The following is an 18915-nucleotide window of genomic DNA, read 5'->3' on the forward strand; positions in this document are numbered from 1 at the left end:
TTTCTCCAACAGCGTTTAACCTTAGGGGGTGCTACAGAGCCATTTTGCACCACTTTTCCACATTTTCTTTATTGTATCAAATTGTTTAGCCAGTTCTAATTTGCGTTTCAAAACGTTTGGGGCCTTAAAAATGCGATCATCGCGGAAGAAAAAAGTAAGAAGAACAACAGGTCTACACTGGCCTTAAATAGACAAATATAAATAGAATAACATGCTCAAAAATGCAATCATTTGCAGAGTTTGAAGAATCCTAAAAGAACAATAGGTCCTCACACCACAGTGAGTGCTAGCTTGGGCACTATAGCTTGTTTTTCAAACTCATAATATTTATTGTAGCGTTATCGACTAAAATGTTGAAAATCTTCTCACTAGGTCACATTATGCTTTAACCCCAATGTTTTATTGGAGGATAAAAAAAACAATACCTTTTATAAAATTTTAAATATGTTTCTTTGCCTGTCTGTGATAAAAAAAAGTATAATTGTATATAAAAGAGCATATAGGAATATACAAGCAAAACACAAATACAGTGAAAGGAACATTATTTTAGAACATTATAGAGCACCATCACACCTGATCTCGTGGTAACACACGGTAGTGTGGTTTTGGATGTTAGCAGCACTTACCAAATATAGTTCTTTGCCCGGTAAAAGGGTTAAAAAAAAAAATCCTGAAAATGTATTTCAAATTGGTTTTCAAATCTTTTTAGTTGCTGCTGGCAAAATAATACTATGAAACCCTGGTGTATAACTATTAACAAAGCCACAAACGTAACCACAATGAAAACCTAAAATGGCTTCACCTCAGTTACAGTCAATTGCCAGCTGTGCTTTTGCCAAAATTCAGAGATGCTAATGTGAAGGTCTAGGTCACGTTTTTCACATTCTGTAATTCCACAAACAAGGTTTTCAATGCCGCTAGCACAAGTGTCTCTGGAACTGTAAATATAAGCACAAAAGTGTAAGATACATTCAAGTAATATCACAGTGACAATGCTAACATGCTGATGCTAAGCAAGTAAAAGTCATTTCTGGTTTACCACAGGAATATTTGTCTCTGCTTTTTGATAATCCAGCCTGAATATTTCCAGTAAACTATCAGCCAGTGATGCAGAGATGTTCTTCAGTAGACGTTCGATTAAAATATCTGAAGTTTTAATCGCTAGCGTTAGCTTAAAAAGTTTCCCCTTAATGACAACTGAGAGAAAGTTAAGGAGCAGGTTTATCGTTAAGTGGAAGTTGTAATTAGATGCACCATAGTAAAGAGGCTATTTAATTACTAACTCTATCTACTATCTTGGTGTCCTATACACACCTCCACGTGTATAAAAACAAAGACAGTGCCCAGTATTAGCTGTAAGAATTGTTTCTCTGTGATAGATAATGTCCAGAAAAAATACAAAGTGTTATCAAACCTATCAGGGGATGTAATACGTAGAGTGCTGCATTCACAGTCTTGGAGAGACAGTCAAATGTATGTTTTTGTGGTTTTTGTGGTATCATGTGCTGGGCCTCTCAAAAGTTGCTTTGGGCCATATGTGGTCGACAGGCCACTCTTGTCGTTAGTAGTGGATTGTGAAAATGTGAAAATGTGTCTTTTCTTCTGTGGTATGAAGTTTACTACTTTCCTTGTCAGTTTTGTGTAATTATTGACCAAAATGAGAACAAGAGTTCTAATGCATTCAGAGAATAATCAGGCCTCCTCAGTCATTCCTCTCTCCTTGTGTTATTGTTTTTGTGGATTATAGGCTCAATCCTTAAGAGGCTAAACTGACTCAGCTGGGATACAAGCTGAGATCCTCATACATTTCATTTTATTACATTTTCGGGGGTTATGTGGAATATTAAGGTAGCAAACCCAACCCAACATACACTTGTTACTTGTGTCACATGAGTAAAGTACTTAAATGTTGGATTCACTCGTGTTTTGATGATTAAGAATTTAGTGCTCTGTTCTTGACACTCACTTTAATGAAGGCTTTCTTTCCAAAATATCGTTGTTGTAGTGGCGAAAGTACACTTAATTCCAAAGCCACTGGACAGTCGGTTTCAACTGGCTTGGCTCGTAGGTACTGTTGTAATTCACCAATCACGAAGGCACAATTAAAAATAATCCACTTGCCGTACATCCAAGTTACATTTCCATCTATATGTATCCAAGCTACTCGAGGATCAGCGTCACATAGAAATATTTCCTTGACGTTCAGGTTGTGAATGACGATCTATAGATTCCAACAGTAAGACAACGTAACCTAATGTCAAGCAAAAATTCAGCTTCTAAATGGACACATCCATCCAACTGCTAGATAATTTTCAGTACATAACTTTTAATTCCTTAATCTATCATAGCCGTCAAAGATATCAAAGTGTCAATGGTAGCTTTTATCTAAAGATAAAACTGTTAATAAATTACATTGTAATAAGTGTCAATTCTTGCATCAGCCACCCGGCGTAACTATGAACTAAACTAACTTAACTCCTACAGTTGTTGTTTTTTAAAAGAATAAGTGAAAGTGAAGGTGCCAATCTGTGTAGAATATGGTTTCATTCATTTCAGTAAAAACTATAGCATGATTTGAACTATTTTACGTCTTACAAATCACTTTTGCTGTTAGTTTTTTAAGTAAAACACTGGTTTTGATGCAGGTTAAGATTATATTTCAGCTAAAAAATGTATTGTTAATATTTTCATTGCGAATCATCAATACTGATAAAGAGCTCATGGACTATGATTATTAAGTCCAATTATTGATCTGTTCTCATACCATATCCAGATAATAACTTCAGACTCAGTGCACAGTGTGTACGTTTATTTGTCCCGTACGACGACACAGAATAGTAAAAGGTAAAAACTATGGAGTTTCCACACTATAACGGCAGATGTTGTAGTAAATATCATTCTCTAATCTGGCCGAGCTGAAACGCAAGCACACAAATCCATGCTGACTTTTAATAATTCAAACGGTGTGGTCAACAATACTGGCATAACAACTTCATGATGTGACAGATCAAAATAGGCTGTATCAATAAACTAAGCCACTATTCCCCAGGAAATATCTTTCCTTTAACCCGGGTTGCATGAATGCTCCGTCACTGTTATAGAGATGTTTTTAACATTTGTTCAATTGTAGATTAGGCAGCGGGCAGCAGGCACCAATAAACAAACGAGACGGGCAGTAAAGATGTAAATCAAATGGAGCCCAAACCTCTGTGGCATTATGAATCTTCAGTGGTCATACGGTATCTTCTGAAGCTGTAAATGATTCATGGTACTTTTCCAACTGAAAGAATTTGGTCAGTGTTTACAACTTCCACTTTAAAAGGCACCTTTTAAATTGCAATAATTTCGGGAACTGGTTTAATAAACTCATTAAACATGTTGAAACGCAAAGTTACAGCAATTCATTTGGACATATTGTTCTCCTGGAGCCTCCACGTATGATTGCATTATTGTTTGACTAAGGAGTGAACTTTATCTGAGCACATGTTCTCTTTCTCACAGCAACCTTTTAACTTTTTAATACATGTACAGTATATATATATATATACTGTATATATATATATGTTGTATCAACAAGGCATTTCCCAGGTAAATTTGCTCTCTGTCGTTCTTAATGTTGCTGCTGAACAGACACAATACATCAGTTATGCAGCACCAGAGATATCACAGACTGTTTAAGCGGCGGTGGATTAACACATACACGTAAGCTGACCTCACCCTTATCTAATGCAAATACTCAAAAGATATTGCAACATTATGTGCTGTTTTCCAGCGTAGCAATCACCTGGATTAATTCCAGTGGCTTTTTCTCTTGTTGATACAGTGTGTCTTATTTCAGGAGTGGGTTCTGGGAAAAAGGTTTGTTGATAAAACAGGAACACTTTTTGGATGACTTTCTATTCTCAGCGGTTCCTTTATTATGATAAAGAAAAAAAAAAAACCATTAAAGTCCGTTTTGAATTGTTTCTGTACGAGCTGACAATGTCTTTGTTCTCTGTTGTAATAAGAGTTGACGTTGAATGTTCACTTACAAGCTCAAATTCTGTATTTATTTCCTCTTTAGCTGTGACCCATTTTACAGCATCATTAAATGTCTCTCCTCTCTTTTATTGCCCTCGGTCTGCATTCACTATCTCCCCGTGTACACAACCTCTTCCCAGCTTTGAACATTATAACATGATGCACGTCACTCTCACACTGACTGTCAACAGCACATGTGGGACGTGATGAAGCACAAATACTCAGTTACTTAAGTAGTTTAGACTTAAGTAGTTTACTTGAGTTTTTCGTTCTCAGAGTATAACTGTTACTCCCGACATTTCAACACAAGAATCTGTACTTTATACTACTTTTATTCACGCTATTTTAGTTGTAATGCTGTTGTAGTGGGGTGAATTATCAAATATTTTCATTTTGGTCTCTACTCGTTTTAAAGAAGGCGTCACAAGTAGCAAAGATGTTTCTCACTGCAGTGAATAAACAAAGAAAAAGTGTCCTACTTTTTTTTTATTCTGGCAAGTTATCAAAAGCGGTATCATGCAAATGTATCACTTTTACTTTTGTAATTTTATACTCATGCACATTTTGAGAGTGTGTATTTTCGTACTTTGACTTCAGTTAAGAGTTTGAATCAGTAGAATCACTTGTGAAAGATTTTGAGGGTGCTTCATTGTGTTTTCAGTTATTCGACCGTTTTACTGTTGTCTCACTTTACCAGCACGAAGTTTCTCCTGCCTCTGTCTGCGCTGTTGCCAGTCAGATGCTGATAGACTTAATCGGAAAGAAGATTTAAGAATGTGTCATTTTACACATACAGCAATTAGTGATAGTGAATTTGCATTTACTCACTTACTCATCTTCTAACACTTCATCCTCCACATGAGGGTCACAGGGGGCGCTGGTGCCAATCCCAGCTGACATAGGGTGAAAGGCAGGGTGCACCCTGGACAGGTGAGCAGTCCATCACAGGGTTACATGGAGACAAACAACCATTCACTCTCACACTTGCACTCAATTTAGTGTCCAATTTGCCTAATCCCCAAAACTGCATGTTTTTGGACAGTGGGCTTGGCTTCCCCAGCGTTGTGTGAACTCATTTCACAATGGGGTCAAACTTTTATATTTAAAAGAAACGTACGTTGTTCTTTTACTCTACTTTATACAAGACTTAAGTCAAGAATGTGGCTACTTTTGCTGCCCAAACGACCAACTAACATTCTTTGTGGCGAGTTGAGGCAAATCTACCTGTTTGACATTCATTTCAGGGAAAATGACGCCCTCTTTTACTGCCCGAGTCTGAATAACAAGTGTGGGTTACTTCATTAAATCACGTCACATTCCTTCCTGCTCACACCCTGACTATTCATCAACTTTCATGGTCAGTATTCATGTGACATCCAACAATGAGCACAAAGGTCTTATCAATACAAAAAAAATAGAAATAGAAACTTTGTTACCGTCACCGCCACAACGCAGTTATTTATTATCAGGGAGAGATGGGAGTGGTGCTGGATTACGCAGGTTTTGGGGTGTGGACAATGTGAAGTACATGAAGTGCATTACGGTTTGCAGTTCTCCATCTACGTCATCAAACTCACACCCGCAATGCATGCTGTAATTTGTGGTGATGGGGAACATGGACAGCTTCTCTTTTATGATTACAGGAAGTAGTTTATTTCCCCTGGCAGATATTGGAAAGGAAATTAATACATCATATCACAGACATTTGAGAAGAAATCAAAGGTTAAATTAAGGTGGATGTGCAGCGGCTTATTTTGTACTTTATATGTATGCATACACATACATATACATATATATATATATATATATATATATATATATATACACATATAAAACAATGTATAATGATGTGTGGCTGTTAAACATAAACATAATGTTGAAGCCATTTTAATTATGATGATGAATGGATGACATAATTTCTTATATTGAATCAGATTAACTTAATCCCAGAAGAACGTTCTTTCATATGCGTGTGTGTGAACTTGCATTTGTTACCTCTTTAGGACCTTTTCTGTCATAAACACTGGACTTGTCAGGACCAGTAGTCCTCATGTCTCCATGAGGGTTAACCACTTATCTGAGGATCTGGTTAATTCTAAGGCTAAAATTTTGATTATGGTTACTAGGTAACTGTTCAGATCTGTGTGTTTCCTCACTGGCCGTTCACCTTGACTGAAAACAAACAATTTGTGATTTAGAAATCTGACTAAAGCAAAGGACAAATTAAAATCACTTGGTGCCAAACAGCTTCACATCTCTAAGAAAGTGTTGTGAAAAGAAAGTTGTGTTAATGATATATAAAGTATTTACAGTGGTCCTGGAATACTCCCTGCTGCTGGAGTATGAGCCGAGAACAGTTAATGACGGTTGCAATGAAACGATGACGTGTGACACTGAGTAAGTACAGAATGATTAATGCATGCCAACCCTTGTGTTATGCGTTGCTTACGTGGTTTTCATGGTTTTCATTTTCCGCTGAAGAAAGGACGGGTAAGAATCTGCTTTTAACGGCCGAGGATCAGCTGGTTTCTGAAGCAGCAGCACTCGGATCAGTTCTGTGTGTTATATAACATATATACAGCAGGGTGTGAACCATCCAGTCCATTCAACACATGAATTTCCTCTTTGTGCGATGAATTAAATTCTAACTTCATCTTATCTGGAAAAAAATGGATACATTGTAAAGACATAGTACATCACTGCAGGCAAGGAGGACAACATCACCACCCAGTGGTGAAAGTAAACACAGCACACAGTATGCAAAGGAGATGAGCTGTAAAGCCAATCACAATATCACCATCAAATCCACTATTGAGTGATTTCATATATTAAAGGTATTTCAGCAGACAGGCAGCAGACCACCACTAACCACATAAAGATTTGTCAACATTTTTTTTATTGTTTCTCCCTAACCAGTTTTAAATTCATTGGACAAATACAGTCTTGTGACAAATGTCACAAGGGCCTGAAACATAAGAATGGAAGATATCATCGGCTACAAAATTTGGCGGTGATAAAAAAAAAAAGGGGGGGGGAATAAAAGACAGTAAAATAAAAAAATTTATACAGGGGTCAGAATTAAGTAAAATAAAGACGTAGTGTTTTGTACAATTTTTTTGTAAACAAAAGCATAATGAAACATAAATGGCCAATACCATGTGGAGAGAGGAGGTCCAACTGAAGAGACTGAACACTGGTTGGCATGAGACATTCACAGAAAACCCTTGAGCAATGTCGTCTGAATGGGTCACATAAATGCCATGTTCACAAAAATAGACTCTCAGAAATGTTTCTTTTTCTTTTACACGTACAACAGCATCTCTGCTGCAGACACCAAGCCTTCGTTCCTCTGTCCCTGGTTTAACTGTGATATGAGGTATATGTGAGGCAAATTCTCATCGAAGCCCCGACGGTTCGACATAGCACACTATTTTTTACGATATTACAGCGTCGCAATTCACTCTGCCACGTTCAGTGATTGCTTAAAAGAGGCCATTGGGGTGTAAAGGGATCTAAAGGGTCATTCAGCAGAGTGATATCGGTACTCGAGGCCAGTTGCAACTATGGAAGACAGCGCAATTATTGCTGTCGTTTACGAAACAACGAACAGCATTAAATACATTTTTAAAAAATCAGCAAGACGTTACATCTAACAATTACTAGACAGTATCTTGCATCTGTTCTTCTCAGATATAGGCACCCAATTGCTAATGGGACACGAATGCACGGTATAGCCAGCACATGTTGAAAAGACTAAATGCATAAGAAATTTTTTGGCCAACCATATTTTCTTGCTCATATAATGTATGGCTGCCATGGTAACAACTGAAAAAGTCACTAACACATTTTATTTTTATCATCAAATTCAATAAAAAAAAAAGGCAAAGCCGCTAAGTTGGGTAACAAGTCAAAAACTAAAACTAGGGGTTTGAATTACATTTACATTATCCCAATTAAATGTCATATTTTAAAATTCCCCATCCCTCCCTTCCTCCCTCACAAATCCCTCCCGAAAGTTAAGGGGGAAGAGAAAATGTAATGAAAAATCCCACTTTTCACATACCGCCCCCCCCCCACCTACACATATCTGCATAAACAGAGTCTCAGTCAAAAAGCCAGTCCATTCCTGACATTTGAGCTTCCTTAATCCAACAGGGCAATGTACTCGATGCACAAAATGGCTCAAAGTGCTAATTGGATTCTTTCTTCTTTTTTTTTTTTTTGAAGAAATAAGAGAACTGAGGAAGAAGAGGAGGGCGGGGCAAAAAAGGGGAAGGCCATTCTATCGCTGTCCAACAGCAACCTCTATTGGCCAAAGAAAAGCCCTAACATCTGACTTTTGTTCTCCAAAAATATACCAAGGACAACATTTACCCCCCCGGAACCAGCCCTCGTTCTCCCTGTACTTCAAACTGGCAGTTCCCCAGACTGAGTAAATCTGTTATCTTACATTAATATATATATATATTCTTATAAATATAGATATATAGATATATATATGGCCCTTATTGAAGAAAACTTGAGTTTCACATTGACATGAAAGTACCATAATCTCTATATAGCCAAGTAGAAAGTGTTTCAGTGTTCACGTGAGCTGGCAGCAGTCTGTTTATGTCACACTCATTCAACGGGCAACAAAACAGAAGAAACAAAAAAAAATCCTCTACGAAGTCACAAACTTGTGGAAACCGTGCTCACTGCACCTCGTAGGCTTATCCTTTCTCACTTTTTTCCTGAGTAATACTTTGACCTTGTAACAGACAATAACTTCCATGTTTGTTTTTGCTAGTTCAATTATGGGCTATTCCCTGCCATTATTCCCATTATTATTACCATTATTATTATTTTTTACAGGTGTTCAGTTGATTGCTCAAACACTTCAGCTCATTTGAAAAGAAATACGACCGGCGCTACTCTACGCTTTACTTTAAAGAAGTACTTTCAGTTCATGATTCATGACTAGACCTAATGACACTAATATGACGAGAATAAGTCAATACATATTTAACTTAATAATAACATACTTTAAAAAAAATGCATTCGCAAGATGCCTTGCAGGCTTATTGTGGGGGAGAGGAGAGGGCACAGAAACGGATCATCGGCATTATTAAAATAAAGATGTCACTTAGAAAAATAATAATAATAACAATAATAACAACAATAATAATAAAATAGGAGCAGTAAAATTTAAAAACAAGAACATCAACTTTAACGACAGTGTGTTCTCTCCCTCTCAGGCGCTCATCTGTAGCTTTGGCTTGTTGGAGTTTTGGAACCTGTGCTAACTGGCTCATTGACATCGGATAACAAACTAGTAAACCCTGAGAATTCAGACACAGGCGTACGTATCCTGTGATCCCCCTCCACGCTAGAGTCAGTGCCATAAGACAAGCTGCGGCCATCTGACTTGAACTGGGAGCCAAAGGCCTGGGCAAAGTTTTCTATCTGGTAGGAAGACTTGGACGAGTCCAGAGGGGCCAGATCCTGAGAGGGGGCCAGAGGGAAGACTACTGTGCCATTTTTGACCGGTGCTTGGTCCTTCTGGCTGCTCAGGTCAGATGGGCTGATCTGGTAAGAGGAGGGGGGAGTGGAGGAGTGATGCTTCTCCATCTGCTCAGTGAGCTCCTGAGATGGGGTGAGCTGCTGGTGTGTGGCGGGCTCCAGGCTGCTCAGGTGGAAGCTGTGCTGTGGTGAGGTGCCCGTTAGCATTGCAAAGTGAGATTTTGGCACAGATGAGGGCAACGAAGGCGAGGCCACTGACTGGCCGAACCCACACTCAAGTGGGGACGTAGTGTAGATGTTTTTATCAGCGTAGACAGGGTTCCCTGGGTGGGAACTGGTGAACGGTCCTGGGGCAGGAGACGCAGGGCCCAGGGGGAAGCTGGTGGTGTGACTTGTGCGCTCCAAAGCCTGCAGCAGGAAGCGGGAGTACTCATGCATCATCACAGTTTTGTCTCCAGACGGGCTGGAGGGATCTGTGCCGTGGCCAATGTCAGGACCATTGGCAGGGTTCAGATCCACATGCTGGTCACTGATGTCAAAGTGAACATCGTGGTGAGAGCCATCAGGTTTGTGGGTATAGTGGTCAAGGAGGCTCTGCAAAACCTCATCAGGAATCCCTGACTTGTCGAGACACAGAGGAGCGTCACTGTCCATCACACTGGAAATGACACCCTGTGCGACAGACGGCTGGGACGACAAGTGAGCAACACTGACGTCATACTCACCGCTGACTCCTCCAGCTATCACAGGCCCCGATGGGTTTGCATTGTTTGCTGCATGAAGGTAGCGTCTCTTCTTCAGAAACTGCATGGCGTCATCGTAGTTGCTGCTGGTGCCAACTTTGGCTCCGTTACTCTGCATGAGGCCAAGTCCGTCCATGCCCACACTCTGCTCCATCGGTAACGATTTGGCCTGGTTTTTGCGATTGGCCTTCTTGAATGCCATTTTTGGAGCCCGGCCCTGATGGCTCTGCTGCATGCTGGGTCCTGGCTCAGTAGTGGAAGACACAGTTTGGTTCTCCATGGAGTAATCATGGATGCTGTAACCTCCTGATGCAGAACCATGAATGTGAGGTACCCTCTCCCCTCCTGCGTCCCCCTTCTTCTTTTTGCGCTCCCCTCCCTCTCCACAATTTTTGGACTTGCCCCTCTTTCTGCCAGTACCCCCAACACTTCCCTGAGTGATTCCATAGCTGCCATGCCCCATGTCAACACAACCCAGATCCATCATCCCGGGAACCAGCCCCTTCCTTATGGCTTCTCCACAGGTTCGCTTGTGCTTGAGCAGTCGGTCTGTCCTAGAAAAATACTGAAGGGAAGAAACAACAAATATTTAACAGGAAATTATATTTTCAATATGATCAAAAAAACTGTTCTCTTTGAAACGAAAATGTTTTGTTTTTTTGCAGAATTAAAACAAGGGCCTTGTTTTATAGAGGCTATTTTTGATGCAATCTTTTAAATCGGGGGATTTAAGAAAAGCCAAGCCCACAAAGTGAATTTACTCAGTATCCATGACAAATTCAGGTGTCTGTTCGTGACAACATCTTTTCTAGGAAACAGACCCGTAGGAGCAGACTAGTCCTATTTATTGCAATCAGCAGCCTCACCATTAGATGTCACCAACACTGGATCATTTAAGCCCTTAACAGTACTTAGTTTTGTTGTTTACTGTATAATATCCCCTTAAATGCCCATTCAAAAAGGAGGTTCACTCACCTGTTGGCAGGTCTCACACCTGTACGGCTTCTCTCCGCTGTGCGTCCTCTTGTGCCTCTCCATGTGGTACTTCTGAATGAACCGCATGTTACACTGGTCACAGCTAAATGGCTTCTCTCCTGTCACACACACACACACACAAGAACAGCACAGCCTCCCGTCAGTCATTGTCCAGCTTACAGCAAATGTACAAATGACTTGCAGGTTTGGGGATACAAACGTTTGTCATGAATCACTTACCACTGTGAATTTTCTCATGTCGCTGGAGAAGATACTTCTGAATGAAACTCATGTTGCACTGACTGCACCTGAAGGGTCTTTCACCTAAAATAGGACCACAGAGGTTTATACAAACACAATGGTGACATGCTTTAAAAAGTCATTCAGAGAAAAGAATTAGAGTAAGTGCAGAAAAAAACAACTGCAAATCATACTGCAATTCAATGTAATAATTACTACTTTTAATTATCATCATTATTTTGTTTCTCACAGATGTTAAACCACTGCTGTGGAATCTCTTTGAGCCATATTTTAACTGCATATAAACACACACTTCATCAAAAGCAGGCTGTTGCCATGCTTATGCAATGGATTGCATTGCATTTCACAGGTGTTAATAACACTACTTTCATTTTGGTTAAATGTTTCATTTTTGCAGATGCCTTCAGGAACAACCCAGGCTGAACATCACAGTCTTTAGAGACATTGTTTTTCACTGAATTTAACAAAAATAGAACTTTTCTGATACATTATTTAGTTTTTAAGTCCACGTAACACTAGAATGAGGCAAGTGCATCGACTAACCTGCATATAAATTTCATTTTATTTAATCAACATTTCTACATCACCTTTAAGAAGTTATTCAACTCTCTTGACCATTAAACAGCAACCACACACTCCCCTGCTATAGTTTTAGCACAGGATAGGAGGAGGAGTAGATTGTTTGTGCGTCTAGTTCAAGAGTCTTGCCAACTTTTCGAACATTTGCTTAGAGCTCAGAGCGACAATGCAGAAAAACAAACACACCATGCTTGTTTAACATCACGCTGACCCCAGTTTTCATCACATTTAATTAATTCGGAGACGAGTTTTTTTGGCTGCAGTGCTTTTCTCTTGTGTGTCTCATTATTTTATGTTGTTGTCTTACTGGGTTTACACACAACTACTGACTACCCTTAACCCATGGTGTTGGCAGTGTTAGTACTTAGTATTTACACTGCAAATATCAAAATAAATGACAAACCGAACATGAGAAAAAGTGGAAATAAGCAGAAAACCCCACCTGTGTGAATGAGGACATGTCTGCGTAGGTGGTAGGAACTTCTGAACGATGCAGCGCAGTGCTCACAGATGTGAGGTTTGGTTCCCGGCGACAGGCTGCCTCCATCTGCATCCAGCATCATTGATTGCTGTGGTAGAACACAGGAGATAGATAGGGATTGGTCTCAATCACTGTAGTCTTTTTTTGTTGTGTAATGAAACACTCAAGTGGTTTTCTTGTCTAACATGACATAATAAACATTATTTTACATACTGTATAAAACAAGGTAACAACTGTACACCAATTGATATTCATGTTGTTTTAAAATCCTGTAAATGTGAAGACATTTTTCATAAGACAAAGGGACATGTATACTGAAATAGAAATAAATGTATATGCATTCAGTAGATATAAAGAAATGTGTTTTGCTATGACAACAAAAGAATAATTCATGAGTTTATTTTCAAAGCCAACTGTAACTACTGATGCAGATATGTGGAGGGGAAGAATTATATAGTCCAACTTTCATTCACGGTATCAATATATATTTATATGTGACAAACCTTTGCCTCGCTTCTTTTCTTTCTTGGTTTGCCCTCCTGTCCTTCACCATTTGACCTTCGACCTTTTCTCCCAGAGGGCTCCTTTCCTAACTGAGTCGGCAGCTGTTTGGATGACAAAGAGGAACGGAGAGAGAAAGCAGGGCGTGAGAGCCGGCCATGACAAGGAAATCACTCGACTGAAGGTTAAGGCCCTTCAGTCTAGATCAGCAAATCCATGTTTACTACTCATGTAAACAAACAAATAAGAAATCCACTCATAGACAACACCCAGTGATTATAAGTTGGACGTTTGTTGTGTAAAGATGTGGCGAACGGGGGCAGAATAACAATGCATGTAATGTATGGCTGTTCTATAGGTAAACAGCCTGTAATTCACAGAGAGCCTGTCAAGAAATACACAAACGGTTCCACTGCTCATAACGAAAGAAACATTAAAACAATTATTCTTCACAAACACTTTGAGTGGGGCACTACTGCACAAAGGAGTTGATCCCCCCTTTTCTTCCTTCAGTTTATCCTCATGCTCTGCCATTTTTGCCTCAGCTCACACCCGGCAACTAATTTCCATCTGCAGACAGACGGGAGTAACTGTGGATGCACCTGCTGTTCCTAAAGTCAGCCACATTTTTAGGTCAAAAAATCAAGCAAGAAATAACCATTGGTATAAATGGTTTGATCTGATGGATGAAAACAGCAACACAATCACACGTAATATAATTTTTTACATTTTTACTCATAGCAAGGTGTAAAAGATTTAGATACTGACACTGTCAGGCTTAGATGGGCAACATGGCTCTTCTAAGTAAAGCAAATGATTCTAAAACTATTCAATTCATTATAGTCATAGTCATATTCTCATAGTCTGACGCAATACATTTTAGACTTTATAAAACAGCGAGGGACATTTTGGTCTAGTAGTGGTCTAGTTTGAGTCAACACAAATGTATACGGAAAACACTAAGCACATGAACTACGACAAAATAGTTGGTGATTGCAGTTCCTGTTGTACGACTATCTATTTATATTGTCTTTTTCAATTCCCCATCTAGTTTTACTAATTTTAGCATTTATTTATTTTATACTTTTATGTTTTAATGTGTCCTTTTGCATGTTTAAATATCTTTTTGTATGCCTTGATGTCAGCCTGCCCAGGCTTATTATTATGGCATGTGTTTGTTAATGTCCATTGTCCTATCTAAATAAAATGAACATATTTTGATTTTAGATTGTTGGTTGGACAGAACAGTACATTTTAAGACATCTCTTTTGAGTTTTTCAATATTTGCCGATATTGTATTGACCACTATTTATTATGTATGATTATAATAGGGTTAATTAATAGTGATAAGAATTGAAAGAAAAAGTAAGGGTGTGTGACTTAACATTTGAAATATATGCTTTCTAAAAGCTTGTTGTGTAGTATTAGAATATTCTAAAAGTGTAATTAAGAGGAAATTTTTAAAACATGGCACAGGTCAACGCATATGTTTTTTTTTTTTTTTAGCATATTAGTATCTACAGCTCTGATGACCTGTGATGACTGGCTATTGTTAGGAGAGTGTGGACGTGTGTATTTCTGTTAGAATGAGCACAAAAGACATTTGAAATGAATTGCAAATGTGAGCTTAAACAAGACAGCTGTGTCCTTGCCAAGACGTTTTTCATTCATGCTGAGGCTGGATGACATCACCCCTCTTCTCAGAAAGAGAAACAGAAGGAGGGAGGGCAGACAGGAAGGGGGGTGATGTTTTCTTTTCTTTTTTCATTTCAAGCCACCAGTAAAAAAAAACATGTAAACTAATATATTATAATATTGTATATATATATAACATAAGTTAAATTTGGGACAAACTAACCTAAAAGAATGTCAGATTACCGCTTCATAGATTGGAAAAGATGCATGTGATTGAATATTCATGATGTTTGATCCCTGACTGACAAGAATGATGACGCACAAAAGCACAAGGCAGCAAAAGATTCCATTTGTATGATTTTTTTTTTTTTACTTTCAGAGTTGCTATTAGCACTGTAACTCTGAAAATCTAAAATTGCTTTTTAATTTGAGGTTTTATTGTGTTATCTTTTCATTATCCCTCAGGTGACGGAGAAATAGAAAGAATAAAAAAATCACTAAAAGGACTAAATGGGTGCATCTAATCATCATTTTTATAGTCAATTAATTTTCTTGATTAATAGATTCCCCATCAGAAAACACAATTGATAATTGTGTTATTTGCGATGAATAAAACTATAATTTTTACTTCATTCCCACTATCAACTAATCTGCCGTCTTAAATCAAGGAAAATATCTAAATTTCCTAATTCAGGCAAATAAAACTTTACTTTAATGATAAAGTAAAGTTTTATTATTATGTTTATTATCTGCAGTTTTCCATTTTGATGGTGAATGTATTATCTTCTAATTAAGGGCACTGTGATGGGTATTTCTCTCTATTCCTTGATTTCATGTAAACCAAGCCATTAATTAACTGGATGATAATAAGCATGAATGATGTTGCAGCCAAGTCTACAACCCTAAAATATTCAATATTCCATATGGTAATACAAAAGCTGCATATTTTTACATTGTTGGGCATGAAAATCATGAAAAGGTTGAGCATTTTTGATTATTATAATACATTTAATCATTTACCAACTGCAAATTAATCATCCTGATTGCACATCAGCGGTACTTACATTGCCCATGTTGAGGTCATGCACCTGCAGGTTCTGGTTGTTGCTGACATCCAGCAGCTCTGTGCTCTTCCCCAGGCCTCCAGGATAGAGGGGCAGACGATAATCATGCTCTGACAGCTTCTCCTGCTTGATACCCATAGAGTGAACATAGTCACCCAACCCTGCATGGCCACCACCCTGGGTGCCTGTGCTGCAGTCAGGTGAGTCACGCTCCTTCTTCAGGATCATTTCATGTGGTGGAAGGTCCTGCATGACGGAGTGGGCAGCCAGCCGGGTGAAGCTGGTCACCGGTGGTAAGTGGCTGAACATAATCATGCCCGAGCCAAAATTGGAGTCCATACCCCCATTGGAGCGTAGGAATTCATTGCCTATTTTGTCTTGAATGATGTTCATGCTGAAAGATGGCAGGCAGGAAAACTATGAGGTGGTAATAAGTGTCATCCTGTGAAGAAAATAGATAACAGTTAATTGTATGGCAATTTAACGGAAGCCTGAGTAAGTAATAATAAACACCAGAAAACGATAAGAGCCAGTTAAGCTTGGCATTCTGGAATCAGGGCCACAGCCTCTGATCTCACAACTGTGTGCTTAGACGGATTAACATCAATGGTTTGTGGGTCAGTTAAGAGCTAAAGTCTGGCACAACATCAAGACGAAACAACTGTACACATTTCTCCATTTGCTTTCAGTGTGTATACCGAGTATCTTACTGGGCAAAAAGGTCATGGCGACTGCTGAGCTAGACACAACATAAGACGAGGATTGAAGTTGTGTGTTAATCTGTTTGATGGGCCCGTCAATGACCCAGTCATCCTATTTGCATGGGCTTATCTGCCAATGAGAGGGTGCACGCACACTAAAACACACACAGGGCATTAGAAAGACTGGTGATGGAACTGTGTGACCGCTAAGTGCGTGACTACAATAGTGCCAAGTGATGTAACTAGAGAAGAGAGGATTGTGTATTATGATACATTATTATATTAGCTCTAACAGTAAGTTCACCTTGGCCAATATCCATGGTAGATAATTACAAATGGGAAAAATGTGTTAAAAGACTTGCTGCTGTCATGCTGTCGAGTTCACCAATTACAGTCCGAGTGATTCAATCTGAAGTGCCACAAGGGCAGCCAGCATAATTTGAGTCAATCAAGTGACAATTCATAACTTTACCATGGTCACAAAAATATATGTATCTTTGGTAATGTTAAAATATTGTGTATAATTTTTGGGTTATGCAAGTTATGTGTAACATGATAAATATTGATTCATTAGTTTTCTCTGCTTTCACAAACATGAAGAACCATGAAATTGAAACATATGTGTAAATAGAAGAAATGTTTTATGCACATTTATAAAACCTTCCAGATACAAATAAAGAGGCAGCATATGGACAGGAAGTCCTGTTTGTTAATGTTTAAATATATGTTTTTCTTTTTTTAAAGCAGAAGACTACTGTGTAAACATCAAAGAACAAATTAAGTTTTGTGGAACGTGAACTCCACTATAGTTCCCTGAAGCTCCAGGAAAAGAGAGGTTAGCAAAGGTTGCACTCTTACATTAGGTGTTACTCATCCGTACACACTGAATCTTGAAAACATATTTAGTATTGCAGTAATATAATAATTCACATTATTTTGGTCAGAATAATCTTAACAGGAAATGATCATAGAGACCCATGCTTAGATATAACATTATCTATAACATTACAATTAACATTCTAGTTAAATGTGGGTGATTTTCAGTTATTTCAAATCACTGCATCCTCCAGCTAATGTCTGCCAAATGCCTTCATCTCTGAATGGTGTGCTAGCACCAACGACCCAGTCAGCAAACACAAAGCAAACTTAAAATAAATCACAAAACAAAGACTAGTGTTACTTTATTTTTCTCACACGTATTTCAGTGGACGAATAGTGTGTTATTTAAACCCTGCGCTATCATACCTTTGTGAATAAAGTACCAATCTTATTCGAAAATTATGCAATTAGCCACCAAAGCTAACCATCTGGCTAACCACTCTTGAGGGGCCATTCTTCTTTGTGATGCAGGATCAGGCAATAATTAATATGGCCATGAAATAACAGCCACAGATTCGCGCTGATGGGCACAAAAACAAGAAAAGTCGTGAACAGAAAGCTGCCTAAAGCCGGACAAAGTCTGCGCCTTCGCAACCATGTGAACAAAGTTAGTTTGCCCTTTACCTGAGATTAAAGATTAGGGATTCAGACACAGATAACGCCACAGTAGACAAGACAAACTAAAAACGCGAGCGAAAGAATAAAAGCACGAACGCTGGTTTGAACAACAAAAGAGACACGACCATCTTACTTCTCCTGTGCTCGTTTAAAGATCCGTTTACTGGTGTCGTTTCCCCGGACAGTTACCGACTGTACGTGATGGAACGACCACACGGACGTGACCCATAACAAACGGCCCGGACAACTCCAGCGAACAATGATGCTCGTCCGACTAGCCAACACAAGCTAACTTAGGAGCTAACTAGCGCTGCGCTTTGTTGTCTGTCCCGCACCAGGAGTGTGAGCGGCCACCGCGGCCGACCCCGTAACCAAACTTTGGCTTTATTTTAGCGTCTCTTACCGGAGTAGGAGCATGGCCTGGTGTTTTTGGCTCGCGTAGTTCGCCCTCAGCGGTCCGTTTTTCAACATCTAGAGCCAAAACATTGTTTTCCCGCAGCTGCTGGGCTCTTCCATCTTGCCTCGGCGCAGAGGATTCTGGGTCTCGCAGCAGGCGGACCCGTCCTGAACAGAGACGCGTTAATAAATAATCAAACACGATGATCAGCGTGTAGAACAAAAGAAGTAAAAGAAAAGCAAATGTATTACAAAAAAAAAAAATCTTTCTACTTTATTATATTTTGTATAGCATATTTCCTACAAAGTAAATGGGCTTACATCACACAGATACAGTTATTTCACATTTCATAATCCAAAAATGTGTGAATTTTGATTAAGAAATTTCAGTATAATTGAAAAATGGCTCATAATAAGATAAGATAAATGTGCAGTGTTACAGCAGCATGCAATCACAACAATGTAGAAAAGTAGAACTAAGACAAGGATAGCGTTTATCTTATGAATGGCCACATACAATACTAGACACTACTAGATACAATACGCCAAGAAGTCAAGTT

At 38.9% G+C, this 18915-nt stretch overlaps 1 protein-coding gene across 2 annotated transcripts; it reads right to left on the minus strand.

The window, feature by feature from the left end:
- Positions 1-6898: 6898 nt before the first annotated feature.
- On the minus strand, positions 6899-18489 carry znf281a (zinc finger protein 281a). 2 transcript variants are annotated; one of them, XM_044051788.1, is made up of 7 exons: positions 18363-18489; positions 15762-16203; positions 13065-13166; positions 12523-12649; positions 11481-11564; positions 11241-11359; positions 6899-10830 (listed from the first exon to the last, which is right to left on the minus strand). In XM_044051788.1, exons 2-7 carry the CDS (start codon positions 16152-16154, stop codon positions 9262-9264), a joined length of 2394 nt encoding a protein of 797 aa, XP_043907723.1. In that variant the 5' UTR covers positions 16155-16203; positions 18363-18489; the 3' UTR covers positions 6899-9261. The 2 variants fall into 2 exon arrangements, with proteins under 2 accessions (XP_043907723.1, XP_043907725.1); XM_044051790.1 differs by lacking the exon at positions 18363-18489 and adding an exon at positions 18093-18198.
- Between the last annotated feature and the right edge of the window lie 426 nt (positions 18490-18915).

Source organism: Solea senegalensis, linkage group LG19, assembly GCF_019176455.1.
Source record: "Solea senegalensis isolate Sse05_10M linkage group LG19, IFAPA_SoseM_1, whole genome shotgun sequence".
NCBI classification, from domain to species: Eukaryota; Metazoa; Chordata; class Actinopteri; order Pleuronectiformes; family Soleidae; genus Solea; species Solea senegalensis.

Coding starts and splice junctions, on each gene's coding strand:
- znf281a (XM_044051788.1), bottom strand. CDS start 16,154: ATGAACATCATTCAAGACAAAATAGGCAATGAATTCCTACGCTCCAAT. Junction 12,650..13,064: donor AGAAAAGAAGCGAGGCAAAG/GTTTGTCACATA, acceptor GTTCTACCACAG/CAATCAATGATGCTGGATGC. Junction 10,831..11,240: donor GGTGTGAGACCTGCCAACAG/GTGAGTGAACCT, acceptor TCTTCCCTTCAG/TATTTTTCTAGGACAGACCG.